We start from the raw sequence: 27,556 nt of genomic DNA, 5'->3' as shown, positions 1-27,556 counted from the left end.
GAAAATTACTTGAAAAGACAATGGACGACCCGCCAGGCAGCTGGGCCGCCGGCCGTGCTGGCCCTGGCGTTCCAGGCGTAAGGTACAGAGCTTAAGTTCATCTACAAAAAAAGTAATAAAAATAAAATTTAAAATGGCACCTTCAACAGAACAAACACGACTCCGGCCGCCGGACGCACGTGTGTGCGTGGCTCCTCGCTCCTCCAGCCAAAAAGGAACACAAAGCTAAGAACAGTCCCGCGGCGAGCTGGCCACCTGCCCGCGGGCCGGGCAGCTGCTCTGCGGGCAGGCGGGAGGGAGGGCACTACCAAAACCGGGCGGCGGCGGGCGCGGGCGGGCGGGCGGGCGGGCCGTGTGGCGCCGGCGGCGGTGGGCGGCTAGTCCTCGATGACGATGGGCTCGTCGTTGATGGGCGCGGCCGGGGGCGGCCGGGGCGGCAGGGCCTGGCTCTGGCGCAGGGCGATGGGCTTGTACGGCCGGCGGGCGGCCCGCTTGGTCTCCGAGGACGAGAGCAGCTTGCGGATTTTCCTGGGAGTGCAAAGCGCCAGTGAGGACGCACGCCACCCCCAACACACACACACACACACACACACACTCACACATCCTCACAGGATATACACACAGGACACTCACACACACAGAGGACACACACAGACACACACACCCCACACACACACACTCACACAGACACACAGACACGCGCACGCACACACCCACACAGGACATACACACACACAGGACACACACATTCACACACACACACACACACACACACAGGACATACACACAGAGGACACACACAAACACACACACAAGACACATACAGGACACACACACACACCCTCACACACAGGACATATACACACAGGACACACACACACACAGACACACACACCCTCACACACACACACACACCCTCACACACAGACACACACTCTCACAGGACACACACACACACAGAGGACACACAGAGGACACACACACACACACACACACCCCCTCACAGGACACACACACACACTCTCACAGGACACACACACACAGAGGACACACACAAACACACACACAAGACACATACAGGACACACACACACACCCTCACACACAGGACATATACACACAGGACACACACACACACAGACACACACACCCTCACAGGACACACACACACACACAGAGGACACACACACACACACACACACACCCGGGGCCGGCCCACCTGGTCTCCTCGGTGGCCATGTAGAACACGTCGTCGGGGGCGTCGATCCAGTTCATCCGCCGCCGCTTCACGGGGGGCAGGGAGCCCCCCCGGATGAGGCGCACTTTGGTGGGGTACGACTTCCCGTTGAGCAGGAGGTTCCGGCTTGGTCCCTGGGCGAGGGGAGGTGTGAGGGGCGTCCCTGGGCCTCAGTCTGCACCCCAACACTCCCAGGGGCGGGGTACTCTGAGGGCCCAGGGCGCCCCGGCCTGCCCTCCACTGGTCCTCCTCCCCAAGGCCCCAGGCTGTATGTGCACACGCGTGCCCTCCCCCTTACCATGTGCCTGGTCTGTCCGTGGTTCGTCAGGCCTGACAAGAGGGGGACAGAACGTGAGGCTGTGGCCGGGCTCCCCCTGAGCGCCTCGGCTGCCTGGGGAGGCAGGCCCCCCCCCCCCCCCCGAGGCCTGGGACAGGCGCCTCAGGGGACCCCAGCTCCCAGACTCCGAGGGCGTCAGCCTCAGCACCACAGCCGCCCACACGCAGGCCGTGCCGCGGACTCGGCTGGCAGAGGAGGCAGCTGCCGCCCCGGCCCGCCCAGCCCAGCTGCCCGCACGGGCACAGACCTCACAGAGGCCCCTCCGCAGCCACCACGCCCAGACCCAGTGGCCGCTGCCCCACTGACCAGCTGGGGGCTGGAGCCGCCAGCTTCCGCCAGGAGCCAGGACGGGCGCCTCCCAGGCCACGCCTGCCCGGCCTGCTACACCCGAGGCCCCGGGCTCCAGCGATGTGGGTGAGAACATGAGCAAAATCAGGCCAACACGGCCTCTCTCTGCCCACATGTTCATCGTGTTTGTGTATGAGAGCGTCCATGCATGTGAGTGTGCCCGTGTGTGTCCATGTGTATGAGTGCTCATGTGTGCACCTGCCTATGTGTGTGTCCAAGTGTATGAATGTCTGTGTGTCCGTGTGCCCGTATGTGTGCGAGCATGTCAGTGTGTATGAATGTGCCCATGTGCATGTGTGTGAGAGCATGTCCGTGTGTATGATTGCCCATGCATATGAACATGTGTGAGAGCGTGTCCGTGTACGATTGCACGTGTGTATGAGTGTGTGTGTGTGTGTGTGTGTGTGTGAGTGTGCCCGTGTGAGAGCCGGCCCCGGCACTACTTACCCAGGTAAGTGCCTACCCAGAGGGACGGGTGCGGAGAGAAGAGACACTGAGCGTTAGGGTGGGCACGTGCGCGTGCAGGGGCGGGCGGGGAGGGGACGCAGAGCGAGGGGCGTGGGTCAGTGAGGTACGGTCCCAGGGGGCCGGCCCCGCCCAGCGCTCAGCCACAAGCTTGACAGACGCCACGGAAGCACCCAATTTTGGAAAAACCCACAAGTGCACACGGACTCCACGCGCCTCTTGTTAATGGCCCTCACACGACAGCCCGAAGCCCAGGTCCCGGGTCCGTCAGGCACGGGCCCGCTGGGCTCCTGGTGCAGCGGGAGGGGTGCCAGGGGACGGCTGGCGGGTGGCCCCCACGCCACAAGGTGCTGAGCCCGGACAAGCCCGCCCAAGGTGCCAGGTGCCACCGCCCACCCAGGGGGCTGGCAGGAGCTCAGGGCACGTTCCCCAAACCCTCCCGTTCCTTGGCTCCGTCCGCCCCGTGGCTGCTGTGTGGGCTGACCCGGCCTGGGCTGGCCACTCCCCAGCACAAGGTCCCCGCCCAGGCCCACGGCCCACGGCCCTCGGCGCCCTCCTGCAGCGGAGGGCAAAGGCAGGGCCTGGACCTCCAAGAGCCCCCGAGGCCACTGCCAACCCCACGCACGGTGAGGACCCCACGCGGCCCTGTCCCGCCCCCGAGGGCGCCGACGGTGCCACCTGGGCCTGGCAGCCCTCCCCGGCCACGCCGACCGCACCCACAGCTCCGTCCATCACCCCCCAGGCAGGGCGCACGCCAGCGGCAGACAACACGGCGACCACGAGAGCGGGGCTGCGGCATGCGGCAGTCACAGCGCGAGGCAGGCAGGCAGCGCAGCGGGCGCGGGCGCGGGGCGCGGGGCGCTGGCGGGGACGGTCCCGGGCCAGGCGCTGCCCGAGGGGACGCCTGAGGGCGGAGCCCTGGGCGCGGAAGCCCCGGAAGCACCGAGCTCTGCCAAACGGCAGGTGGAGGGGGGGCCGCGGCCTGGCCCCGGGACTGCCCCGCGGACGTGCCCCGAGCCCCAGCCACGCCACGTGAGCAGACACACAGCCCGCGCAGCGGCCGCCCAGGCCTTACCCCTACTGGGCATCAAGAGGCGCTTCTTCATGGTGCCTGGGGCGCCCGGCGGCAGGGAGAGAGGAGAGAGAACACGGTCAGCGCGGGCGGGCCGGGCCGGGCGCGGGGCGCGGGGACGGGGGCGGGGCCACGCCCGCGCCGGCCGCCGCGGACTCACCGTCCACGCCGTTGTGCTGCTCGTAGCTTCTCTTGCCCAGGATGGTGGGCGAGCCGTTGTTGATGACGGGGGCGGACCTGGCGGGGGTGAGGCCGCCCAGCACCCCGGACACGCTCTTCCCGGGGTCGGGCTTGGGGGGGCGGGGGTGGGTCTCTGCGGGGACACAGGAGGCTTTAGTGCAAGAGCCGGGCACCCCAGGCCCCACCCGGACCTCGGCCGACCTCGGCCGTGCCCCCGGAGGACGCCCCACCCGGCGCCCAGGCCGCCCGCACCGCAGCCCGCCGGCGGGCGGGAGCAGACTGCAGGCCCGCCGGAGGCTCCATGTCTGGCCCCCGGGCTGCTGGCCGGCTGGCCCCGGGCCAGAGGAGGGTGAACAGCCCTCCCCCACTGCCGCCTCAGGAGCCGCCTCTCAGGAGCCGCCTCTCGGGAGCCGGGCCGGCCGGGCGCAGGGCCACGACCCCGGAGCGCGGACGGTGCCAAGCCACTTGGTCTGAGTGGGCACACTTAGCTCAGCGCTCTGGAATGTCCTTCAGGCGGAAAGTCACCTCCACGGCTCAGGGGCCCCCGGAGCCGGCCAAGCACGGGCCTGCCGTCCCCAAGGCCCACGCCCGGCCCCGTGGGCAGGAGGCTGACGGACGCGCCAACTGAGGGGCCCAGGGCCCCAGGCCACGAAGGCCCTCCTGTGCAGCTGCCCATGCCCTGCCCAGCACGCCTGCCCTCGGACCCTCCTCCCCTAGGCGGCCACAGGAGGGCCGTCCCGGCTGGGGGACGAGGAGGGGATGGGAAGGAGAGGAGGGGACGGAGGAAAGGGGGGCGGGAAGGGGACGGAGGGGAGGGGTGGGGCAGGCTCACCGAGATAGCGAAGCACGGCTTCTAAGGGCTTCCGCACGGCCTGCTTCAGCACCAGCGGGCTCTGCGAGGCTTCAGGCAGCCGAGCCGTGCCTGCGGGGCCAGCAGTGTGGGCGCCATGCGGGGGCGTGTGCGTGTGCGTGTGTGCGTGTGTGCGTGTGTACCAGGGACAGCATACCCTGGCCCACACCCCTCCTGCACACACACCCTCCTCCTGCACACACACACACACCCTGCACACCCCACCCTGCAGCCCCTCCCGCAGGGTGGGCTGGCCGGGCGCGCACACTCACACTCGGCCTTGATGGCGGCGCTGTTGATGGGCAGGCAGGGGTGCCGGGCGGCGTGCCAGGGCCGCAGGATCTCGCGGCACAGGCGCCGGGCGATGCGGGTGAGCTTGGTGGTGTGCAGGTAGAAGGCCTGCCTCGTCTTCATGGCGAACTTGGGGCTCCCGCTGCTCCGGGCTGGGACGCCGTGGGGGCTCTGCGGAAGGGGGCGCGCCGCCCCGACAGACACAGCGCCATGACCGCGGGCCGCACCCGGGCCCGGCGCGGGCGGGGCGGGGCCCACTTACCATGTTACTGCGGTTTGGGCCGGGCCTCTCTCCGTCTAGGCGGGTTGGCATTTTCAAGCCACCATATTTCTTCCAGTACGTCCAACAGGACGCGCAGAGGCGACACTGCATGGTAGGGGGACCCCAAGAATACCACTGGTAAGACTGGGCGGCTACGGACAACAAAGTTGGAAATAGACGGATTCTTAAGCAGAACCGGCGACGGCAGAGGGCACCACGGCGCCGCCCGCCCGCCGCACGCCGCTGTCCCTGCCCGGGGTCCCCGGGCGGCGTCCCGCGAGGCGGAGGCTGGGCGCCGCCGGGACTTACTGTAGCAGCTCTCGCAGGCCCGGCCGGCCCCGGGGGTCTGGCCGGGAGCCCCCGCGCCGTTCACCACGCCCGCCTTCGCGCTGTTCACGCTGATCTGGTTCGGGTTTGGCTTGTTACTTGGGGGGAGAGAGGGCACAGGCACCGTCAGCACCGCCCGTCCTCCGGTCCGGGTGCGAGCTTTCTCGCCCGTGTCCCGACGTGGCTCCCGTGGAGGCTCAGGCCCTTGTCCAGACTCCGGCTCTGTCCGTCCACCGAGCTGGACTGGCCTGCGCAGCGTGCCCCTGGGAGGCCGAGGGAGAGCCCGGGCCGGGGCCACCCACCAGGGGCCTGGGCCTCGACTGGCCCCCTGTGCCCACCCGGCCGGGGGGGGTGGGGGGGGGAGGCGGGGCACTTACTAGTTGGGGATATAAACTTGCTTTAACTTGCTCTCTGCTTCGGCGGCTTTCAAGCGTTTCTTAAACAAAACAGAGGCTCAGTGAGGCCAGCGGGCGGCCAGGGCGGTGCTGCCCGGAGGGAGGGCGCTCCGGTGTCGCCCCGACTGCCCATCCAGGTCTGCCGCACGGAACCACGGTGCCCTGGGGTGCTTCATCTGTGTTCCCACGCCCACCTGTGCACGTGTCTGTCCGTGTGTCCCCCCACCTGTGCTCATGTCTGTGTTCCCCTCACCCACCTGTGCACGTGTCTGTCCGTGTCCCCCAACTGCGCACGTCTGTCCGTGTCCCCCCACCTGCGCACGTGTCTGTCCGTGTCCCCCCACCTGCGCACGTGTCTGTCCGTGTTCCCCCCGCCCACCTGTGCACGTGTCCGTGTCCCCCCCACCTGTGCTCATGTCTGTCTGTGTTCCCCTCACCCACCTGTGCACGTGTCTGTCCATGTTCCCCCTGCCCACCTGTCCACGTGTTTGTCTGTGTCCCACCTGTGCACGTGTCTGTCCGTGTTCTCCCAGCCTACCTGTGCACGTGTCTGTCCGTGTTCTCCCAGCCTACCTGTGCACGTGTCTGTCCGTGTTCTCCCAGCCTACCTGTGCACGTGTTTGTCCGTGTCCGCTACCTGTGCATATGTCTGTCCATGTCCCCCCACCTGTGCACGTGTGTGTGTGTGTGTGTGTGTGTATGTGTGCACTCCCCCGCACACCTGCTGCACGTATCTGTCGGTGGTCTTCCACATGTAGTAATACTCGATGATGCTGGTCAGCGACTTCCAGGGCAGCTGGGGAGAGAAGGCATTGAGGAGCTCCGTGCGCCCCGACACCGCCTTGAGCAACCCCCCGTTTCTGAACACATGTCTCCTCCCGCCACAGGCTGCCTGAGCCCTGCCCGGCCAGCTCCTGTGAGTATGGCAGGCCCCGTCCTGCCGGCAAGCGTTGCGGCTTCGCCAACACAACTTGGAACGTGCCGAGTGCCTGCACTCAGCTCCCACAGCCGGGCTGCCTCCGGGCCCGCCACAGGGCCACCCTCCTCAGTGCCCGGGCCAGGCCCTGTGGCCACGGGGCAACAGGGCCTGGGCCTGCCTCGGCTCGGCCCGCCTGCATGGCGCCCTGACCTGTCACAGGAGGCGGCGGGTGTCTAGGACGGGGTGCGCCAGCCGGTCCCGTGGCTGCACTCGCCCACACACCCTGCTCTGGCCGAGCATCTGCCTGGGCGAGCTGCCCCGGCTCTGCCCCCGAATCTGCCCCCCGGCCCTGCCCCCGCTCTGCCCCCCGCTCTGCCCCCGGCTCTGGCCCCCGCTCTGGCCCCAGCTCTGCCCCCCGCTCTGGCCCCAGCTCTGCCCCCCGCTCTGGCCCCAGCTCTGCCCCCCCCCGCTCTGCCCCCGGCTCTGACCCCCCCGCTCTGCCCCCCGCTCTGACCCCGGCTCTGCCCCCCCCGGCCCTGCCCCCCGCCCTGCCCCCCCCGCCCTGCCCCCCCGCCCTGCCCCCCCGCCCTGCCCCCCGCTCTGCCCCGCTCTGCCCCCCGCTCTGCCCCCCCCTCTGCCCCCCGCTCTGCCCCGCTCTGCCCCCCTCTGCCCCCCGCTCTGCCCCCCGCTCTGCCCCCGGCTCTGACCCCGCTCTGCCCCCCGCTCTGCCCCCCGCTCTGCCCCCGGCTCTGGCCCCCGCCCTGCCCCCCCACCCTGCCCCCCCACCCTGCCCCCCGCTCTGCCCCCCGCTCTGCCCCCCGCTCTGCCCCCGGCTCTGCCCCCCCCCCCGCTCTGCCCCCGGCTCTGCCCCCTGCCCTGCCCCCGGCTCTGCCCCCCGCCCTGCCCCCCGCCCTGCCCCCCCACCCTGCCCCCGGCTCTGCCCCCTGCCCTGCCCCCGGCCCTGCCCCCCGCCCTGCCCCCCGCCCTGCCCCCCCGCCCTGCCCCCCGCCCTGCCCCCCCACCCTGCCCCCGGCCCTGCCCCCCACTCTGCCCCCCGCTCTGACCCCCCCGCCCTGCCCCCCCGCTCTGCCCCCGGCTCTGACCCCGCTCTGCCCCCCGCTCTGCCCCCCGCCCTGCCCCCGGCTCTGCCCCCGGCTCTGCCCCCGCTCTGCCCCCCGCTCTGGCCCCCGGCTCTGCCCCCGGCTCTGGCCCCCGCTCTGGCCCCCGCTCTGCCCCCGGCTCTGCCCCCGGCTCTGCCCCCCGCCCTGCCCCCCGCCCTGCCCCCCCACCCTGCCCCCGGCCCTGCCCCCCGCCCTGCCCCCGGCCCTGCCCCCCGCCCTGCCCCCCGCCCTGCCCCCCCGCCCTGCCCCCCGCCCTGCCCCCCCACCCTGCCCCCGGCCCTGCCCCCCACTCTGCCCCCCGCTCTGACCCCCCCGCCCTGCCCCCCCGCTCTGCCCCCGGCTCTGACCCCGCTCTGCCCCCCGCTCTGCCCCCCGCCCTGCCCCCGGCTCTGCCCCCGGCTCTGCCCCCGCTCTGCCCCCCGCTCTGGCCCCCGGCTCTGCCCCCGGCTCTGGCCCCCCCGCTCTGTCCCCGCTCTGGCCCCCGCTCTGCCCCCCGCTCTGCCCCCCGCTCTGGCCCCCGGCTCTGCCCCCGGCTCTGGCCCCCGCTCTGCCCCCGGCTCTGGCCCCCGCTCTGGCCCCCGCTCTGCCCCCCGCTCTGCCCCCCGCTCTGGCCCCCGCTCTGGCCCCCGGCCCTGCCCCCCACTCTGCCCCCCGCTCTGACCCCCCCGCCCTGCCCCCCCGCTCTGCCCCCGGCTCTGACCCCGCTCTGCCCCCCGCTCTGCCCCCCGCCCTGCCCCCGGCTCTGCCCCCGGCTCTGCCCCCGCTCTGCCCCCCGCTCTGGCCCCCGGCTCTGCCCCCGGCTCTGGCCCCCGCTCTGGCCCCCGCTCTGCCCCCCGCTCTGCCCCCCGCTCTGGCCCCCGCTCTGGCCCCCGCTCTGCCCCCGGCTCTGCCCCCCCCCCGCTCTGCCCCCCGCTCTGCCCCCGGCTCTGACCCCGGCTCTGCCCCCCGCTCTGCCCCCGCTCTGCCCCCCGCTCTGCCCCCGCTCTGCCCCCCGCTCTGCCCCCGGCTCTGCCCCCGCTCTGCCCCCGCTCTGCCCCCCGCTCTGGCCCCAGCTCTGCCCCCCGCTCTGGCCCCAGCTCTGCCCCCCCCCCCGCTCTGCCCCCGGCTCTGCCCCCCGCCCTGCCCCCCGCCCTGCCCCCCCACCCTGCCCCCCCACCCTGCCCCCGGCTCTGCCCCCGGCTCTGCTGCTGGCTGGGCTCCGCGCTCTGGACTCGTCTGCCTCGGCGTGGAGACCGGACGCCAGCACCGCGCCTGCCACGCCCTCCGCCCCTGGCCCGCCGGTGCCCCTCTCCGGCCCGCGGCCCCGGCTGCACACTGGGTGGGCCCCCAGCCTCTGAGCCCTCGGGACGGGCACCTGCACCCATGGGCTCCTGGCCACCGGCCCCTCTGCACACACAGCAGGAGCGACCACGCACACCCTCCAGGGACACGCGTCGAGGACATGCGAGGAGAGGTCCGCTGGTTAAAACAACAAGCAGCCCGGCCGGCACGGCTCAGGGGCTCAGGGTTGACCTATGAACCCAGAGGTCAGGGTTCGATCCCCTCAGGGCACACGCCCGGTTTGCAGGCTTGATCCCCGTGTGGGACGTGCAAGAGGCAGCCAATCCGTGGTTCTCTCATCACTGATGTTTCTCTCTTTTCATCTCTCCCTCTCCCTCTCCCCTTCTCTCTAACGTCAATAAAAACACATTAAAAATAAAGACAGTGAGGACCGTGACGGCAGCCCTGATCCCGACCGGGGGCGCGCCCCACGATGACGGCGCACACACACGGGACTCACAAAGTCCTGCTGGATGTCCGTGAAGTCCTTGCCGTACTTCTCCAGCGCCTCCTCGAACAGGCTGGCCTCCGAGGCCGACCACTCCTCCATCTCGTCCCGGCACAGCACCGGCCCGCCCTGGGGCACCAGCGCCGAGATCGCCTTGGCAACGTCGTACACGCTCCTGTGCAGCGTGTCCATGGCGTGGAACTGCGGGGACGAGACGCGGGTCACCACCCTCCGCTCCCGTGCCCACACGGGACCCCCCACCCGCCGGAGACGAGGAGAGCCTGGGCGCTGGGGAGGGAGGGGCCCTGGGGGAGCGGACAGCAGGGCTCTCTCTGGGGGGGGAGGGGCGGGGGGCTGGGGGTCACCGCAGCACGGGGAGCCCCGTGGGCCCGGGACCTGTGTCTCCTGCCACCCCCCGCCCCCAGCCGGCGAACGACCCCGGGAGAGCGCTGGAGGGCAGGGCTACGGCCGTGGGGGCAGAGCTGCCGTGTGCCCGGAAGGGAAGACGTGTGTGTGTGTGTGTGCGTGTATGTGTGTGTGTGCGTGTGTGTGCGCGGGAGAGTGTGAATGTGTGAGTGCGTCTGTGTGCCGGTGTGTGTGTGTGAGTGTGCACAAGTGCATGTGTGTGTGTGCGTGTGTGAGCATGTGTGCGCGAGAGTGTGTATGTGTGAGTGCGCCTCTGTGCCACTGTGTGTGAGTGTGTGAGCAAGCATGTGTGCGCGAGTGTGTATGTGTGAGTGCGCCTCTGCCACTGTGTGTGTGTGTGTCTGAGTGTGTGTCTGTGTGCCAGTGTGTATGTGTGAGTGCGCCTCTGCCACTGTGTGTGTGTGGGGGGGCAGGTGTGAGGACGCGCAGGTGTGTGTGAGTGTGTATGTGAGTGCGCCTCTGCCACTGTGTGTGTGTGTGTGTCTGAGTGTGTGTCTGTGTGCCAGTGTGTATGTGTGAGTGTGCCTGTGCCACTGTGTGTGTGTGTGTGTGTGAGCATGTGTGCGAGAGTGTGTGTGTGTGAGTGCGCCTCTGCCACTGTGTGTGTGTGGGGGGGCAGGTGTGAGGACGCGCAGGTGTGTGTGTGTGTGTATGTGTGAGTGCGCCTCTGCCACTGTGTGTGTGTGTGTGTGTGTGAGCATGTGTGCGAGAGTGTGTGTGTGTGAGTGCGCCTCTGCCACTGTGTGTGTGTGTGGGGGGCAGGTGAGGACGCGCAGGTGTGTGTGAGTGTGTATGTGTGAGTGCGCCTCTGCAACTGTGTGTGTGTGTGTGTGTGTGAGCATGTGTGCGAGAGTGTGTGTGTGTGAGTGCGCCTCTGCCACTGTGTGTGTGTGTGGGGGGGCAGGTGAGGACGCGCAGGTGTGTGTGAGTGTGTATGTGAGTGCGCCTCTGCCACTGTGTGTGTGTGTGTCTGAGTGTGTGTCTGTGTGCCAGTGTGTATGTGTGAGTGCGCCTCTGCCACTGTGTGTGTGTGTGTGTGTGAGCATGTGTGCGAGAGTGTGTGTTTGTGAGTGCGCCTCTGCCACTGTGTGTGTGTGGGGGGGGGCAGGTGTGAGGACGCGCAGGTGTGTGTGAGTGTGTATGTGTGAGTGCGCCTCTGCCACTGTGTGTGTGTGTGTGTGTGAGCATGTGTGCGAGAGTGTGTGTGTGTGAGTGCGCCTCTGCCACTGTGTGTGGGGGGGGGGCAGGTGAGGACGCGCAGGTGTGTGTGAGTGTGTATGTGTGAGTGCGCCTCTGCCACTGTGTGTGTGTGTGTGTGTGTGAGCATGTGTGCGAGAGTGTGTGTGTGTGAGTGCGCCTCTGCCACTGTGTGTGTGGGGGGGGCAGGTGCGGACGCGCGGCCCCGGCGGTGCCCCCGGCGGTGCCCCCGGTGCGGCCGCTCACCAGCGTGATGTCCCGCGAGGCGGCAGCGGCGCTCATGTGCAGGCTGGGCTGCCGGACGGAGCTGCTGCAGTCCAGGGCCCGGGCGAAGGTGCCCACGGAGCTGGGGGAGGAGACAGCTGACCGCCGGCCGGCAGGATGGCGCCAAGACCACCGGGCACCGAGCTGGCAGAGTGGCAACCACGGGAGACGCCCCGGGGCAGACGCAGCCCCCCCCCCCCCGCACCCCCGGCCGGGCGGGTGCTCACCGGGCCACCACCAGGAACTGGTCGATCTGCTTGTCCACCAGCGGGTTGTGGGCCTCCCACACCTTGGTCTCCAGCTTGGCCTGGTCGCGGCCGTCCTCCTCGCCTGCGGGGAGACGCGGAGCCCGCTGAGGGGAAACGGCCGTGGCTCCTCCTGGGCCGGGTCTGCCTGCCCCGAGGTGTGTGTGAGGGGGCAGGGGGGACGGGAGGGGGGCGGGCCTGCGGTGCTGGGGGACCGCGTGACGGGAGGTGGCACAGCCTGGCCTCACACAGGACAGACACGTGTGTGAGCACAGAAGGGGCAGGGCCGCCACCACACGCCTCCTCCATCCGGCCACACGGCAGGACAGACGCCAAAGCCTTAGGAAGCGTGTGTGCATGCGTGAATGTGTGTGCAATCACGTGCGTGCATGTGAATATGTGTGTGCGTGTCTGATTGTGCCGGTCTGTGTAGGTGTGCGTGCCTGAGCACATACGTGTGTGGTGTGTGTGCATGTGTAAGTGTAGGGGTGTGTGTGAGGCACATGCGTGTGTGCAGGAGGCAGGACCACACAGAAACGAGACGTCACACCCACGAGGAGGCGAGCACGTGGGCAGCGGGAAAGGCTTGCGGCTTCCCCTAGATGCCAAGGTGCCTCACGGGGACGTCCACCGGGGGGAGCTGCCGAGCGCAGGCAGACCGGGGGCACGCAGCGCAGCCTGAGCACATCCAGAGCGCCCGTCAGGCGGCCTGTGCACCGGCCCTCGGGCGCCGGCCCCACGCGGGAGACACAAGCAGGGGCCCCGCAGCGCAGCCGGGCCCAGCCCAGTCCCGTGTCGCCCTGACAGGAGTGCCCCTCTGGCAGAAACGCCAGGCGGGTGGGGGTGCCAGGGGGGGTGCCCCCCCAGGCAGCAGGACCCCGACGCCGGGCACTGCCTGGCCTGCAGGACGGACGCAGGCTGCCCGCGGGCGGCCGCCACCTTCCCCTCTCGTCCTTGTTTTGTTCAGAGAGGAAGGGAGAGGGAGAAGAGAAGCATCGATAACGAGAGAAGCACGATCGGCTGCCTCCCGCACACCCTCTGCTGGGGATGAGCACGGACTGGGCCGCCGCCCGGCCCACCTGCCCGCAGCAGGTCCGTGATGTCCGCCTGGTAGCGGTTGCCCACGCGGATCTCGCCCTTGTCGGCCAGCAGCGTCTTCTGCTGCGGGTCGTAGACGAGGGAGTAGAAGAAGAAGTCCTGCAAGACGGGCGGCCGGTGAGCGCCCGGGGCGGGCCGGGGGGCGCAGGCGACGGGCACCCGATCGCCCCTTCCCCCGCAGGGCAGCCCTCACCTCCCGCTCCAGGTAGGACTTGAGCGACTCGGTCTCGTTGAGCAGAGTGACGCTGCACTTCCCCCTGCGGAGCGGAGCGGAGCCGGCGTCAGGGGGCTGCCAGCGCCCCCCAACTCCCCTTCGGCCCCGCCCGCAGCCCCGCCTTCCCGCCAGGCCCCGCCCACCGTCCCGCCAGGCCCCGCCACCGTCCCGCCAGGCCCCGCCCACCGTCCCCCAGGCCCCGCCCATCGCCCCTCCAGGCCCCGCCCACCGTCCCGGCTGGCCCGCCCTCCCGCCAGGCCCCGCCCACCGTCCCCCTGGCCCCGCCCACCGTCCCGGCTGGCCCGCCCTCCCGCCAGGCCCCGCCCACCGCCCCTCCAGGCCCCGCCCACCGCCCCGCCAGGCCCCGCCCCGCTACCTGATGTGCGTGGCGGGCAGCGACTCCAGCTGCCGCGACAGGAACAGCTCGCGGTGGCGCAGCTGGTGCCGCAGCTTCTCGGGCAGGTCCACCATCTCGGGGTTCTCCATCTCCTCCTCCATCTCCCCTGCGGGCCGGGCGTCAGCGGCCCCGCCCGTCCCCCCCCCAGGGCCGCGGCCGCCCGCCCGCCCGCCCGGGCCTACCTTCCTCGCCGTCCGCCCCGGACCCGGACTTGTAGCAGACGGACAGGGCTGCGGGCAGACGGGGCGGGTGAGGGCTGGGGTGCGGCCCTGAGGGCACGTGCGGGGCTGTGGACGCCACGGCAGGGCCCCCCACCCGCCTGCACCCCCTCCCACCGAAGGAGGGTGTGTGCCGAGTTCCCGGCTGTGACCTGGGTCCCTGCCTTTCAGCCCCATCACCACCGGCCTGGCCTCTGCTGCCCCCCAGTGGTGGCCGCAGGGAACCCACACCTCCTGGGGGGGGGGGCAGGCGCAGTGCCCACAAGCACCCACGGGACACGGACCTGCGTCACGGGGACGCCGCCTGGGCACCCGGTGGCCTGGACCATGGAAGGCGGACAAACCACAGGAGGCCCGGCACAGCCGTCCAGACGGGCCGTGCTGCCCGCCCGGCCAGGGCCTCCTCCCCCCAGGCAGTGGGCACATGTGCAGGCCACGTGGCCGGGCCTCGCCCGTGGCCGGCCCCGGTGGCCCCGGCACCGAGGACAGAGCCCGGAGACCCGCCCGCGGCACATCTGGCCCGAGACCCGGAGCCACGGGCAGCCCGGCCCTGAGAAAGCAGGGGGCCAGCCCCTGTCCGAGGGCGAGGCCGGGCCGGAGCCAGAGCTCCTCAGTGGTGGGTGAGAACAGGCCTGCCTTCCCAACACCAGAGCTCCCAGGACCAGCAACAAGAGCGGCCCCCGGCCTGCACCCGGGGTCCACCTCCATCTGCACCCAGGGCTCACCCCCCCAACCCCCACCCCCGCCTGCACCTTCCCCTGCACCCGGGGCCCACCCCACCCCCGCCTGCACCTTCACCTGCACCCGGGGCCCACCCCACCCCCGCCTGCACCCAGGGTCCACCCCCACCCCCACCCCCACCTGCACCTTCACCTGCACCCAGGGTCCACCCCACCCCCGCCTGCACCTTCACCTGCACCCAGGATCCACCTCCATCTGTACCCAGAACTCACCCCCCCAACCCCCGCCTCCACCTGCACCTTCACCTGCACCCGGGGTTCACCCCACCGCCGCCTGCACCCAGGACTCACCCCCCAACCCCCGCCTCCGCCTGCACCTTCACCTGCCCCAGGGCCCACCCCACCCCCACCTGCACCCAGGACTCACCACCACCCCCACCCCCACCTGCACCTTCACCTGCACCCAGGGCCCACCCCACCCCCACCTGCACCCAGGACTCACCCCCACCCCCACCCCCACCCCCACCCCCACCTGCACCCAGGGCCCACCCCACCCCCACCTGCACCCAGGACTCACCATCATCCCCACCCCCACCTGCACCTTCACCTGCACCCAGGGCCCACTCCACCCCCGCCTGCACCCTGTAGGCAGTGGCACTCCCCCTCCTGGTGACAAGCAGACCAGGACCCACCCTGGAGGGCAGGGAAGGGGACTCGGGGCGGCGGCTCAGGCCGGTGCGCACTCACTGGCGTGCTTGTCGGCCAGCGCGATGAGCGTGCTGGAGATGTCCCGCCGCCGGTAGAAGCACACCACCTTGGCCTCCACGTTCCCGTTGGCCGTCTGCAACAGCAAGAGCGCAGGTCACCGGCATGCCTCCCCCCTTCCCCCTCCCCGTCCCAGGGACCGGGCTTCTGAGACCCCCTCAGGCCTGATTGACCCCTGGCCCCCAGGAAGGTCAGCCACGACCAAGCTCAGCCCAGGCTGCTTGGCCTCCGGCTGTGGGACCGCCCGCCAGGCGGGCACACGGAGGACGGGCGGGCCGGCCGGTGCCCGCCCAGGACAGAGCTGCTCCGGCCCCAGGAAGGACGTTTTCGCACAGGCAGGCCCCTCCACAGCCCCCTCCAGGGGCCCCCGACAGCACTTCTCACTGAACTCCCCCGAGACCCCCCAGGAGGCGTGACTGCGTGCTCACCCACAGGCCAGGGGCCTGCCCGGGAGCGTCGGTGAGCGTGAGCCGGGGTCCCCCCACCTGTGCTCCCTCCACCTGACGCGCTCGGCTCCCTGTGCCCGTGTCCCCGTCCCGGCTGTGCCCAGGCACCTGTCCCGAGGCGAGGAGGCCCAGCTGGGGGCTGCCCTGCAGGTGCCCACGCCTCACCTGCCCCTCCGTCTGCCCCCCCAGAACCTGGGCTCCCCCCGCGCCCGGGAGCCGGTGCAGACGGCAGCCCCACGGGCCAGTCCCGAGGCCGCCCCAGGCTGCTGGGGAGGCTGGAGAGCAGCCGAGTGGGCCCCCAGCCCCATGGGGTCGACGCCTGTCTCCTCTGCTTCTGGCCTTTGCTTCACTTTCCTGAGACCCACACCCCTTCTCCGCCCACGGCACCCCAAGCTCGGCTTCTGCTCAGGACTCTCCACAGCCGCAGGGTCACCCCACACGGCCTCATGGGAGGTCGCCTGCCCGCCCGCCCGCCCGCAGCCCCTCCTCTCTCCTCCCTCCTCTCCGGCTCCCCCCCCTGCCCCCCGCCTCCCCTCTCCTCCCCTGGCCTCCTCCCTCCTCCCTGGGGCCTCTCTCGGGGCCTCCCGGGTGCGTCGGGGTGTGTGTGTGTGTGAGCTGCTCGGAGCCAGCCCGGCCCTCCCCGTCCCCAGGCCTGGCCCTGCCCCAACCTGACCTCTTGGTGCCCACCACAGCCCCTCCTTCCTGTTCCTGTCCAAACAGCCGCTCCCGCTGGTGAGGGTCTGACTCCCTCAGAGCCGTGGTCGGCAAACTCGTGGGCCCACAGAGCAGCCGTTTGCCGGCCGCGGCCTCAGGACAACAGCGTGGATGCAGCGCATCTGGAGAACGTTCACCGGAGCCAGCCCCGGCCGCCGGCCGCCACCGCCCGCCAGCCACGCCGGACAGGCAGTGAGCGCCGCCCACGCTGCCGCCCACACTGCCGGGCCCCATCGCGGGCTCGCCCGTCCCGACCCCGTGTCCGATGCTGTCCCTGTGCCTCGGGGCGTGGTTTGGGGGACGGAGACCCCAGAACCTGCGCAGACAGCGGCCAGGCCACCCACCCGACAGGCCCCAAACACGGCTCCGGGCTGGGCGGCTGCTGACTCGCCTGTAAGTCGCCCCAGGAAGGGTGCAACCTGCCCCCACAGGGCCGGGCCACACACACAATACACACAACATGCACGTGCACACGTAGCACACGTGTGCGCACAGCACACGTGTGCACACTCAGCACACACAGCACACACGTGCGCACACGCTACCTTGTTGAGCTCCTCGATCCTCCGGATCAGGTAGGGGTTGCTGGAGGAGTTCTCGAAGTAGACGTAGTCTGCAAAAGGCACAGAGGTCACCGCCGTGTGCCCAGGTCACAGCTTCCTTCCCCTACGGCGCCCCCACACCCTCCCATCACATCACCCCTACATCATGGCACCCCACTCCCGCGTCATGGCCTCCCCCCGCCCCTCACTCCGGGCCCGGCGGACTGCTAACCCCCACGCCTCTCGCCTTCAGACCTGGAAGGGGAGGGGAGGGAGGAGTGAGCGGAGCGCCCCACGGAGCCCGAGGCCACTGCTGCCTTCGGGGGAGGCCGAGGCAGAGGCTCACCAGCCCGCCCGCCCACAGATGTCCCTGTGGGGCTGCCGGTCCCCAGGGAGGGCCCCAGCGTGACCGTGAGCCTGCAACGGCACCACGAGGGGGACGGGCACCGTGAGCAGGCCCCATGGACACAGCGGGGCAGCGTGCCCTCCGCCTGGGCTGCGGGGCTGGGGCTGTGGGGTGAAGCCCTCTCTCACCCCAGACCCAGAGCGGCTGCGAGCTCGCCGGCCGGTGCCCCCGGGGGCAGCCAGGTCCCAACCCCGGGTTTTACACAAAGGTCTCAGCCCATCCACCCCACAGCTCCCACTCCGAGGAGCCAGTCAGGTGACCCTAAAACCACGACCACACGCCCCAACCAAACCGGAACGGGCCCTGGCTCCGGACGGGCTCGCAGTCCGCCCTCCGCAGCGGCGAGGGCATGAGGAGGGGCTTCGGGCCACAAACCTAACCCTAGACCGAACAGCCATCGCGTCCCGGACGCACAGCCCAAACCTCCCGGCATCACCGAAAGCGCCCGGCCAGAGGGTCCCCCCAACTCCAGCTCCACACGCCGGAGAGCAGAGGGTCAGGCCCCACAGCTGCCCGCCAAACCCACCGAAACCACTGCCGATGGCGGCCCACAGGCCCGGCCCCAACACGGAGGGAGCACCGTGCCAGCGGAGCACAGAAACCAGCCAGCGGCCGCACAAGGTGAGACGGCACCCACCCACGGCCTATAGAACAAGCCTATAGAACAAGCCTATAGAACAAGCCTATGAATAAGCCTATAGAACAAGCCTATGAACAAGCCTATAGAACAAGCCTATAGAACAAGCCTATGAATAAGCCTATAGAACAAGCCTAACAATAAAAGCCGGGCACTACAGCACGCCCTGGCCACCAGGGGGCAGACGCTCCAACCAGTATTAATAGGTTAGCTTGCTGCTGGGCCCATGGGGCCAGAGAAGGGCCCTCCTGTTGTCCCTCGCCTGGCCTGTGCCCTCTCGCCATCTGGGACCCCTCAGGGGATGTCCGAAAGCCGATTTCGGCCCTATCCCCGCAGGCCAGGCCGAGGGACCCCACGGGTGCACAAACCCATGCACTGCATGTACCTTGGTTGCAGTGCATGGGTTTGTGCACAACCGGCCAGCCCCATGGTCGCAAATTGAGGCTCGAGAGCCACATGCGGCTCTTTGGCCCCTTGAGTGTGGCTCTTCCACAAAATACCACGGCCTGGGCGAGTCTGTTTTGAAGAAGTGGCATTGGAAGAAGTTTAAGTTTAAAAAATGTGGCTCTCCAAAGGAATTTCAGTCCTTGTACTGTTGACATTTGGCTCTGTTGACTAAAGAGTTTGCCGACCATGGGCCTAGCTGGTTGGTTCAGTGGGTAGAGCATCAGCCGTGGACTGAAGGGAGGGCCCTGGGCTCAGTACTGGGCATGGACCTCGGCTGGCAGCTCTCCCCACACCTACTGCCCCTAAAACAGTCAATGGAAAACATCCTCAGGTGAGGATTAACAACAAAAATAAAAAATAAAAGTTTTTTGTTCATCCTTGCCCAAGGATATTCTGTCCGTGGGTTTTCAGAGTGAAAGGGAGCAGAGAGAAACATCAATGTGAGACACACTGACTGGCTGCCTCTACACCCGCCCAGGACGGGGCCTGGGATCGACCTGCAGCCCAGGTGCATGCCCTCCATCGGGAATCAAACCCGTGACCCTTCCTCCCCCCGCCCCAGCCCCCTGGCCAGGGCTCCTGAGACCACGTGTGTGCAGTGCCGGCCAGGAACACGCACACCCCCACTTCACGGAGGCCCAGAGTCCGCCTGGGGGGCTCAGCACACGCCCGAGGGGTGCCGGTTCGGTTCCCGGTGAGAGGGGAAGAGGCGGCAGCTCCCACGCCCACGTTTCTTTATAGAAGCCGAGCTTCTTTTCTCGTGCCAAGTAGAATTTTGTTCCGAAAAAGGCTCTGAGGATGATTCTTCTATTTAATTTTGTTGTTGAGGGTATTACTGACGCTCCCCACTCCCCCCTTCGGCCCCTTCCCCCTGCTCCGGCCCACAAGCCCTTCCTTTTGACGGTATTAATCCTCACCAGAGGCGGTTTCCCACTGATTTTTTAAAAGACGTTTTTACCGCACTGGCTGGTCTGACTCTGTGGTTAGAGGGTCGGCCTGTGGACTGAGGGTCCCAGGCTCCATTCTGGCCGAGGGCACAGGCCCCAGGTTGCAGGTTCAGGCCCCGGTGGAGGGTGTGCAGGAAGCAGCTGATCAATGATTCTCTCTCATCATCGATATTTCGGTTTCTCTCTACCACTCCCTTCCTCTCTGAGGTCAATAAAAACACTTTAAAAAAGGAAAGAAAGCCAGAACCAGTTTGGCTCAGGGGTAGAGCGTCGGCCTGCAGACTGAAGGGATCTGGGTTCGATTCCGGTCAAGGGCATGTATAATACCTTGGTTGCAGGCACATCCCCAGTGGGGTGTGTGTGTGTGTGCAGGAGGCAGCTGATCAATGTTTCTCTCTCCTCGATGTTTCTAACTCTCTATCCCTGTATTTTTTTTTTTTTTTTTTTAAAGAAAAATGCCCTGGCTGGTGTTGCTCAGTGGATAACCAGTCCGGGGACCAAAGAGTCGTGGGTTCGAGTCCAGTCAGTGGTACACACCTGGGCTGCAGGCTTCTCCCAGGTTGGGGTCCGGGCTCATGCAGGAGGCGCCCACTGGGTGACAGGAAAGGGGGGGAGAGCGCACACTGGGTGACAGGAAAGGGAGGGAGAGCGCACACTGGGTGACAGGAAAGGGAGGGAGAGCGCCCACTGGGTGACAGGAAAGGGAGGGAGAGCGCACACTGGGTGACGGGAAAGGGAGGGAGAGCACACACTGGGTGACAGGAAAGGGACGGGGAGCGCACAGTGGGTGACGGGAAAGGGACGGGGAGCGCACACTGGGTGACAGGAAAGGGAGGGAGAGCGCACACTGGGTGACAGGAAAGGGGGGGAGAGCGCACACTGGGTGACAGGAAAGGGGGGGAGAGCGCACACTGGGTGACAGGAAAGGGAGGGAGAGCGCCCACTGGGTGACGGGAAAGGGACAGGGAGCGCCCACTGGGTGACAGGAAAGGGACGGAGAGCGCACAGTGGGTGACGGGAAAGGGACGGGGAGCGCACACTGGGTGACAGGAAAGGGGTGACAGGAAAGGGAGGGAGAGCGCACACTGGGTGACAGGAAAGGGACGGGGAGCGCACAGTGGGCACCCACTGGGTGACAGGAAAGGGACGGGGAGCGCACACCGGGTGACGGGAAAGGGACGGGGAGCGCACACTGGGTGACAGGAAAGGGAGGGAGAGCGCACAGTGGGTGACAGGAAAGGGACGGGGAGCGCACAGTGGGTGACGGGAAAGGGAGGGAGAGCGCACAGTGGGTGACAGGAAAGGGACGGGGAGCGCACAGTGGGTGACGGGAAAGGGAGGGAGAGCGCACACTGGGTGACAGGAAAGGGGTGACAGGAAAGGGGTGACAGGAAAGGGGCAGGCAGGGCACACTGGGTGACGGGAAAGGGACGGGGAGCACACACTGGGTGACAGGAAAGGGACGGGGAGCGCACACTGGGTGACAGGAAAGGGACGTGGAGCGCACACTGGGTGACAGGAAAGGGAGGGAGAGCGCACACTGGGTGACAGGAAAGGGACGGGGAGCGCACAGTGGGTGACAGGAAAGGGAGGGAGAGCGCACACTGGGTGACAGGAAAGGGACGGGGAGCGCACAGTGGGTGATGGGAAAGGGGTGACAAAGGGGTGACAGGAAAGGGACGGGGAGCGCACAGTGGGTGACAGGAAAGGGACGTGGAGCGCACACTGGGTGACAGGAAAGGGACGTGGAGCGCACACTGGGTGACAGGAAAGGGACGGGGAGCGCACAGTGGGTGACAGGAAAGGGACGGGGAGCGCACACTGGGCGACAGGAAAGGGACGTGGAGCGCACACTGGGTGACAGGAAAGGGACGGGGAGCGCACAGTGGGTGACAGGAAAGGGACGTGGAGCGCACACTGGGTGACAGGAAAGGGACGTGGAGCGCACACTGGGTGACAGGAAAGGGACGGGGAGCGCACAGTGGGTGACAGGAGAGGGAGGGAGAGCGCACAGTGGGTGACGGGAAAGGGGTGACAGGAAAGGGACGGAGAGCGCACAGTGGGTGACAGGAAAGGGATGGGGAGCGCCCACTGGGGTGACGGGAAAGGGACGGGGAGCGCACACTGGGTGACAGGAAAGGGAGGGAGAGCGCACAGTGGGCGACAGGAAAGGGAAGGAGAGCGCACACTGGGTGACGGGAAAGGGGTGACAGGAAAGGGACGGAGAGCGCACACTGGGTGACGGGAAAGGGGTGACAGGAAAGGGACGGGGAGCGCACACTGGGTGACGGGGGTGACGCCGGCACAGGAACAGTCAATGACTCCGTTATGGCTATGCGTGTGCCGGCTCAGCACTGGGAATGTCGGGGTCCCTTTATAAACTACCAGTGACCCGGTGCCCGGATCCATACACATCTGAAGGAAATTAACTATAAGTGGCCAGCGGGGCGGGACTGGGCGGGACGGGCTGGCCACACCCTGGGCTCAACCTCCCACAGTCCCACGGCCTGGCCTGTGGGGATCAGGCTGAAACCGGCTCTCCAGCCCCCCTCCTCCCCCGGGGTCCGGAGTGGGAGAGGGCCCGCTGCAAAGTGCCGTCCTACGGGGTGTGGAACCAAACACAGCGAGCAGGAACCAGACTCGGGGCAACGGGGTCCCAGCCAAAGGTGGAACCGCAGCCCCGTGAGGAACCGGGGTCCCTCCTCTCTGGTTTCGGGGTGCCTCACCCGAGAACCTGCAGCTCGGCAGCTCCTGTGTTGGGCATCTGCGCCCTGGTGGTCAGTGCGTGTCACAGCGACCATCGGACGGCGGGAAGGACACTGAGCACATATCCGCCTTTTATACAGACAGACCAGAGACCCGGTGCTCAAAATCCGTGCACAGGGTGGTCCCCAAGCCTGGCCGGCGATCACAGCCTTCCTTAGTTCCACACCAACCCCTGGTGGTCAGCACACGTCATAGCGAGCGATCGAACTGCCGGTCGAACTCCCGTGGGGACAATTTGCTTATTCACCGATAGATAGATAGATAGATAGATAGATAGCTGTGCTGTACCCCCACTATGCCGTACCCCTGGAACTAATACAAAATAACATCCACTGCAAACTGTAAAAAGGAAGGGAGGGGAGAAGGAAAGAAAGAAAATCACTCCATTTTAAAAAACAGGCCAGAGCCGAAACCAGTTTGGCTCAATGGATAGAGCGTTGGCTTTGGGACTGAAAGGTCAATTCCGGTCAAGGGCATGTACCTTGATTGCGGGCATATCCCCAGTAGGGGGTGTGCAAGAGGCAGCTGATCGATGACTCTCTCTCATTGATGTTTCTAACTCTCTATCTCTCTCCCTTCCTCTCTGTAAAAATCAATAAAATATATATTTAAAAAAAAAAACAGGCCAGAGATTTTGTACAGACACTTCGCCAAGACACACGGCCAGCAAATAAAAACACAGGAGCCCTGCTGGCCGGCGTGGCTTAGGGGCCGAGCATCGGCCTACGAAACAGGAGGTCCCAGTTCCATTCCCAGTCAGGGCACATGCTCGGCTGTGGCTCCATCCCCAGTGTGGGGCGTGCAGGAGGCAGCTGATCACTGGTTCTCTCTTATCATCGATGTTTCTAGCTCTCCCTGAAATCAATAAAAAAATTTTCAGAAAACAGCACGAGCTCTGGCTGGGGGCTCGGTCTGCTGGACGCTGTCCGTCCACCCATCCGTTCGTCTGTCCGTGTGCCCCCAGGCTGCAGGCTGGATTCCTGGTCAGGGCACCTGGCCGAGCTGGGGCTCAGTCCCCGGTGGGGACATGCACGAGACATTTCTCTGTCGCATGGATGTCCCGCCCCCCCCCCCCCCCCGCCGGCCCGGCCCATCCTCTCTAAACACAGCATCCCCTCAGTGAGGATCAGAAGACAATGAGAAATAAAAACGCAGGAGGACACCCTATCACTGGCCACGGAGGGGCCGGTGGTGGTGCCCGCGCTCCTGGCAGAACGCTGTGCGGACAGGAAGTGACCGGCCCAGACGGGGCTGGGGGAGGGGGGCCGCTCAGCTCCTCACACAAACCCCCCACTGCACGGGGAGCGAGACCCCGCGTCCCCATGAGAACAAGCTCGGCTCTCCTCGGGTCACCCAGAGCTGGGGCCGCCCGGAGCTGGGACCACCGAGTGCTGGGAGCACCCAGAACCGCACCCAGGGCCAGGGCCACCCAGAACCGGGGCCACCCAGAGCCGCACCCGGAGCCGCGGGCCTCCTGGGGGTCAGGCCAGGAAGTGGCGCCCTCAGGGGTCACCGTCCCTCACGTCAAAGCGCTCCCTGCACTGGCCCAGCGGTGGGGCTCAGGGGCTGAGCATCGGCCTAGGAACCAGGTGAGGGCTGATCTGCCGTCAGAGCACAGCCCGGAGTGTGGGCATCACCCCCCTGGGGGGCGGGCAGGAGGCAGTGGACCAGAGCTCCTCATCACGGATGTCTCTCTCCCTCCTCCCTCCCTTTCTGACATCAATAAAGAAATAGACAAATAGAAGCGCTCCCTGACCCAGGAGCCACTCCCCACCGGACAGGGGAGGGCGGCCGATGCTCGGCCTCCAGGAGGTACCTGTTCCCTGGGTGGAGGCCACAGCACCACCACGCCAGCCCGAGCGCCAACAGCACCCAACGTCCCTCTGCCGCTGAACAGACCGCAGTCCACACGCATGGACTCGTCCACGGGAGGAACGGAGAGCGGGGCAGGCCGGGGCCGAGCGTGGAGCCCTCCCCGGAGCCGGGTTCCACCCCCATGGGGGCCTGGCCCGGCCAACGGCGGAGCCGGCACTATGTCACGTCCTCTGAGCCGAAGCAGTGATGCAGTTAAAGCAGGGGAGCCGGGCACTCAGAGGCCCCAAGGCGGGCAGGTCCCACACGGGGGGCCAGACATGGCACCCGTCCCAGGAGGAAGATCGAGACCCACTGGCCTGAAACCAGGGAGTGCAGGGGGCCCGGCGGGCATGAGGAGAGCAGGCAGCACGCTGTGGGCACCTGAGGAGCCCCGCCTAGGACCCAGCCTGGCAGCCACCCAACAGGCCCTCCCCAAGGCCACACCCAACCCTGGCAGCCAGAGCCCCCCAACCCCAGCCCCAACCGCACCCCCACTGTGAAAACGCAGTAGCACCCCAGCCCAGGCGGTGCCATCCCCACCCCCCAGGGCGCCCACCTGGCCCGGCAGGACCCGGAGGCAGCCCGGCAGGCATGCAGGGAGCTGGGGCACCTGAGCCCTAAGCCTCCTGTCCAGGACACGCTCCCCACCCCAACAGCAGCTGCTTCTTCTAACCCGGGAGCTGAAGGGCCACCCCTCCCTGTGAGGCCCGGGTCGCCGTGGCCGGGCTCCGTGGCTGTGGCTCCGTGGCTGGGCCCTCCCTGCAGCAGCTCTGAGCGGGGACTCAGCACAGAGCCTCCCCTGGTCCAAAGTTTAAAACAAATGACAAAACGAAAGCGTCTGAGAGCCGGCAGGGACGGTGACGTAAGGAGGGCCACGGAGCACAGTCCACCGCGGGCGCCCCGAACCTGCTGTCTGTGGCAGGGTCTCCTGGCACCTCCGCCAAGTGTATTTTTTTTTTAAAATATATTTTATTGATTTTGTACAGAGAGGAAGGGATAGAGATAGAGAGTCAGAAACATCGATGAGAGAGAGTCATCGATCAGCTGCCTCTTGCACACCCCCTACTGGGGATATGCCCGCAACCAAGGTACATGCCCTTGACCGGAATCGAACCCGGGTCCCTTCAGTCCCCAAGCCGACGCTCTATCCATTGAGCTAAACCGGTCCCTGGCCAAGTGTATTTTAAAAGAACAAACTACCCAGGACAGGCATCCGTCCCACCGGACACGAGAGAAGAGGCAACATGCAACGGCGACAGGGACACGGCGTGGCTGCAGCCGGGAGCCGCGGGGGCCCTGGCCCTCGGGAGGCCGGGCCGGGGGAGCCGGGGAGGACCTGCCCTGTCAGCCCTGCCCGGGCCACCCGCCCGCACACGGGCAGCCGCCCGGCCGGCCCGGCCACGGCAGGTCACTTCCCTGGCGGAGCCAGGCCGTGCCTCCGGGCGGACCCACTGCCTCCAGCTGGGCAGCGGGCACCGGGCTGCAGCCACGCCTTTGCCCATCGGGCCTCGTCCCGGCCCCTGGCTCCTGCCTGGCATTTAGCGTTCATGGCCGCCCGGGCGATATTCGGGAGATGGTGCCAAGGAGCTGTTTATCGGAAACTCCAGTTTAGCTGCTGTGCCGGGCTCTCCTTGTCGGACACAGCTCCTTCGGAGGGTCCTATTCTCGGGGTCCCAGGTGGAGACAATAGGGGGGGTCCCTGCGGGGCTCCCCCAGAACAGGCCACGCTGCCTGCGAGAGCCAAACCCCAGGCTGGAATCCAGGCGAGGACAGAGGGGCCGGCTTCCAGAGCCCCCCCCACGCGAGAGGCACAGACACAGGACGTCCACCTGCCGGCTGCCCCCTGCCCGCCCGCCCGCCCTGCCCTCCGGCCCTGCCAGCACCGGACCGGCCGGGGCGCCCGGCTCCCACTCAGAACCTGGCAGCACACAGCATCTCCCACGGGGATCTCCAAGGGGCCACTCGGGAGGGAGGGAGGGGACCCCAGGACACCTCCGAGGGGGGACACGCAGACCTGGGGCTGGGCAGGCCTCCCCTGTGCACACCGCGGGAAACCGAGGCACAGGAAGGTCTGGGGGTGGTCAGGCCCCCACCGAGTTCTCAGCCAGACAGACCCACAGGCCAGGACTGTTCCCGCCTCGGAGGGGGGACCCTGAGCCACCCCCACACCCAGGCAGGCACAGGGCCCAGCACCAGCCCTCCCTGGGCCCCAGCATCTCGCCGGGGGAGGGAGGCTCCTTCACTCACTCATTCATTCACTCAGCACCAGCGCCAGGCTGGGGGGAAGGGGGCACTGCAAGAAGGGGTTCTGGCTGGAGACCCCAGGGGTGGCAGGTGGGCTGTGGGTGTGGGCTGGGGCTCAGGGCCTTGTCACGTCAGCAGGAGCCACGGGGCCTCAGGCCAGGCCGGAGGGAGCCCAGGGAGGTGCACAGGGAGGCATGGGGGGGGCGGCATGGAGAGGGGTGACATGGAGGGGGGCAGCAGGACGGGGAGCCCCGGAGCTGTGAGGGGTTCCCTGGGGTGCGGTGAGGGGCACCCTTGGGGATGACTCTCCTGCTTCCCCCCAAAGTGGGGGAACAGGCCTGCTCCTAAGAGGGTGCAGGCCCCATCCCGGCGCCCCCTCAGCCAGAGGCGGGTGGAGGCGCCCCGTCCACCCCCTGCCCGGGCCCGGCCGGCGGGGAGCGGACCCCACACCCAGGGTGGGCGGCCGGGGGACACCCGCCAGCGTGGGCGCCGAGGGCGCGCGGGGCCCCGGGCACCCCTCCCCGAGGCCCGGGGCGCGGCGGGGACCGGCGGGTCGGGCCGCAGCGGGGAGCGGCCCCGGCCCGGGGCTCCGGGCGGCGGGGGCGGGCGGCGGGGGAGTTGGGGCCGCGGCGGCGGGGCCCCGGGGCCTGCGGGGACGCGGGGCGGCGGCGGCCCGGGGGGCAGGCCCGGCGGCCCATCGCGGGCCGCGGGGCCCACTGGCCCCGGGCGGCCACGTGCTCGGCGCTCGGCTCGGGCCCGGCCCCCGGGATGCGGCCCCGCGGCCGCCAGGCCCCAACAGGTGGGCCCGGCCGGGGCGGCGGCGGGCGCTTACCTCCGACCCGGTACATGTTGGCCGCCATGTCCGCCGGAGCGGCCGAGCGGCCGGGGCGGGACGGCGGCCGGGAAGATGGAGGCGGCGGGCGGCGGGCGGGGGCGCGGGGCGCGGGCGGGCGGGTTAAAGGGGCCGCTGCCGCCGCCGCCGCCGCGGAGGCCGCCAGGGACCGAGGCCGCGGGCGGGAGAGGAAGAGGCGGGGCGCCGCGGGGGCGGGGCCTCCCCGCCGCCTCCGCCCGCGCCCGCCGCCCCTCCCCCGCCAGGACCCCAGCCCCGTCTCCCCCCGCCCTGGGCTCAGGCCCCCGGCCGGGTTCGGAGGCTGGGGCTCCGGGCTGGGGGCAGCCGGACGTGGAGGGGGCGCCCCGCACTGTGGGGGCGGGAGGGCCGGGTCCAGGGTGAGGAACACGGAGGAGCTGGGGGTCCCCAGCTGAGTGCAGGGCGCCAGCCAGGGTGGCCCCAGCACAGATCCCCGGAGGCCCCGGGGGAGGGGGTGTCCCCGGAGGGCGGGGGTCATCCGAGGGGTGTCAGAGCTGATGGGTGGGGCTCAGGGGGGAGCTCGGGGGTATGTGGGGGGAGGGGGAGACTCCCCTCTGTGCCCCTGCGGGGCCTGTGTCTTCTCCCAACACCTGCACCCTGACCACAGGGA

At 68.5% G+C, this 27,556-nt stretch overlaps 2 protein-coding genes across 6 annotated transcripts in view; both read right to left on the bottom strand.

The window, feature by feature from the left end:
• Positions 1-370, bottom strand: part of LOC118714871 (cysteine-rich protein 1) — a 38,343-nt gene extending 37,973 nt beyond the window's left edge. Inside the window, exon 1 of one of the 2 annotated variants that reach the window (XM_036430346.2) lies at positions 318-370. The gene's annotated coding sequence lies outside the window, so the exon portion shown is untranslated. The remainder of the gene's footprint in view (positions 1-317) is intronic. The other variant, XM_036430344.2, reaches the window with a different exon arrangement.
• On the bottom strand, positions 319-27,036 carry MTA1 (metastasis associated 1). Of its 4 annotated transcripts, XM_036430333.2 has the most exons (22): positions 26,911-27,036; positions 16,781-16,848; positions 15,058-15,151; positions 13,595-13,642; positions 13,392-13,518; positions 12,995-13,058; positions 12,783-12,900; positions 11,686-11,788; positions 11,441-11,540; positions 9,584-9,772; positions 6,485-6,559; positions 5,746-5,804; positions 5,351-5,466; positions 5,042-5,193; positions 4,761-4,950; positions 4,471-4,560; positions 3,619-3,771; positions 3,462-3,497; positions 2,369-2,380; positions 1,535-1,566; positions 1,219-1,370; positions 319-528 (listed from the first exon to the last, which is right to left on the bottom strand). In XM_036430333.2, exons 1-22 carry the CDS (start codon positions 26,936-26,938, stop codon positions 378-380), a joined length of 2,157 nt encoding a protein of 718 aa, XP_036286226.2. In that variant the 5' UTR covers positions 26,939-27,036; the 3' UTR covers positions 319-377. The 4 variants fall into 4 exon arrangements, with proteins under 4 accessions (XP_036286226.2, XP_045434812.1, XP_045434813.1 ...); XM_045578856.1 differs by lacking the exon at positions 2,369-2,380; XM_045578857.1 differs by lacking the exons at positions 2,369-2,380; positions 3,462-3,497.
• Positions 27,037-27,556: the final 520 nt, after the last annotated feature.

Source organism: Pipistrellus kuhlii, unplaced genomic scaffold, assembly GCF_014108245.1.
Source record: "Pipistrellus kuhlii isolate mPipKuh1 unplaced genomic scaffold, mPipKuh1.p scaffold_m20_p_107, whole genome shotgun sequence".
Taxonomy (NCBI): Eukaryota; Metazoa; Chordata; class Mammalia; order Chiroptera; family Vespertilionidae; genus Pipistrellus; species Pipistrellus kuhlii.
This window is presented reverse-complemented; position numbering and strand designations above follow the sequence as displayed.

Excerpts from the sequence above, each read along its gene's own strand:
- MTA1 (XM_036430333.2), bottom strand. The coding sequence starts at position 26,938 with ATGGCGGCCAACATGTACCGGGTCGGAG. Across the intron at positions 13,059-13,391 it reads CTGCCCGCCACGCACATCAG|GGGGAAGTGCAGCGTCACTC; the intron begins GTAGCGGGGCGG and ends TCCGCTCCGCAG. Across the intron at positions 6,560-9,583 it reads CGGACATCCAGCAGGACTTT|CTGCCCTGGAAGTCGCTGAC; the intron begins GTGAGTCCCGTG and ends TTCTCTCCCCAG.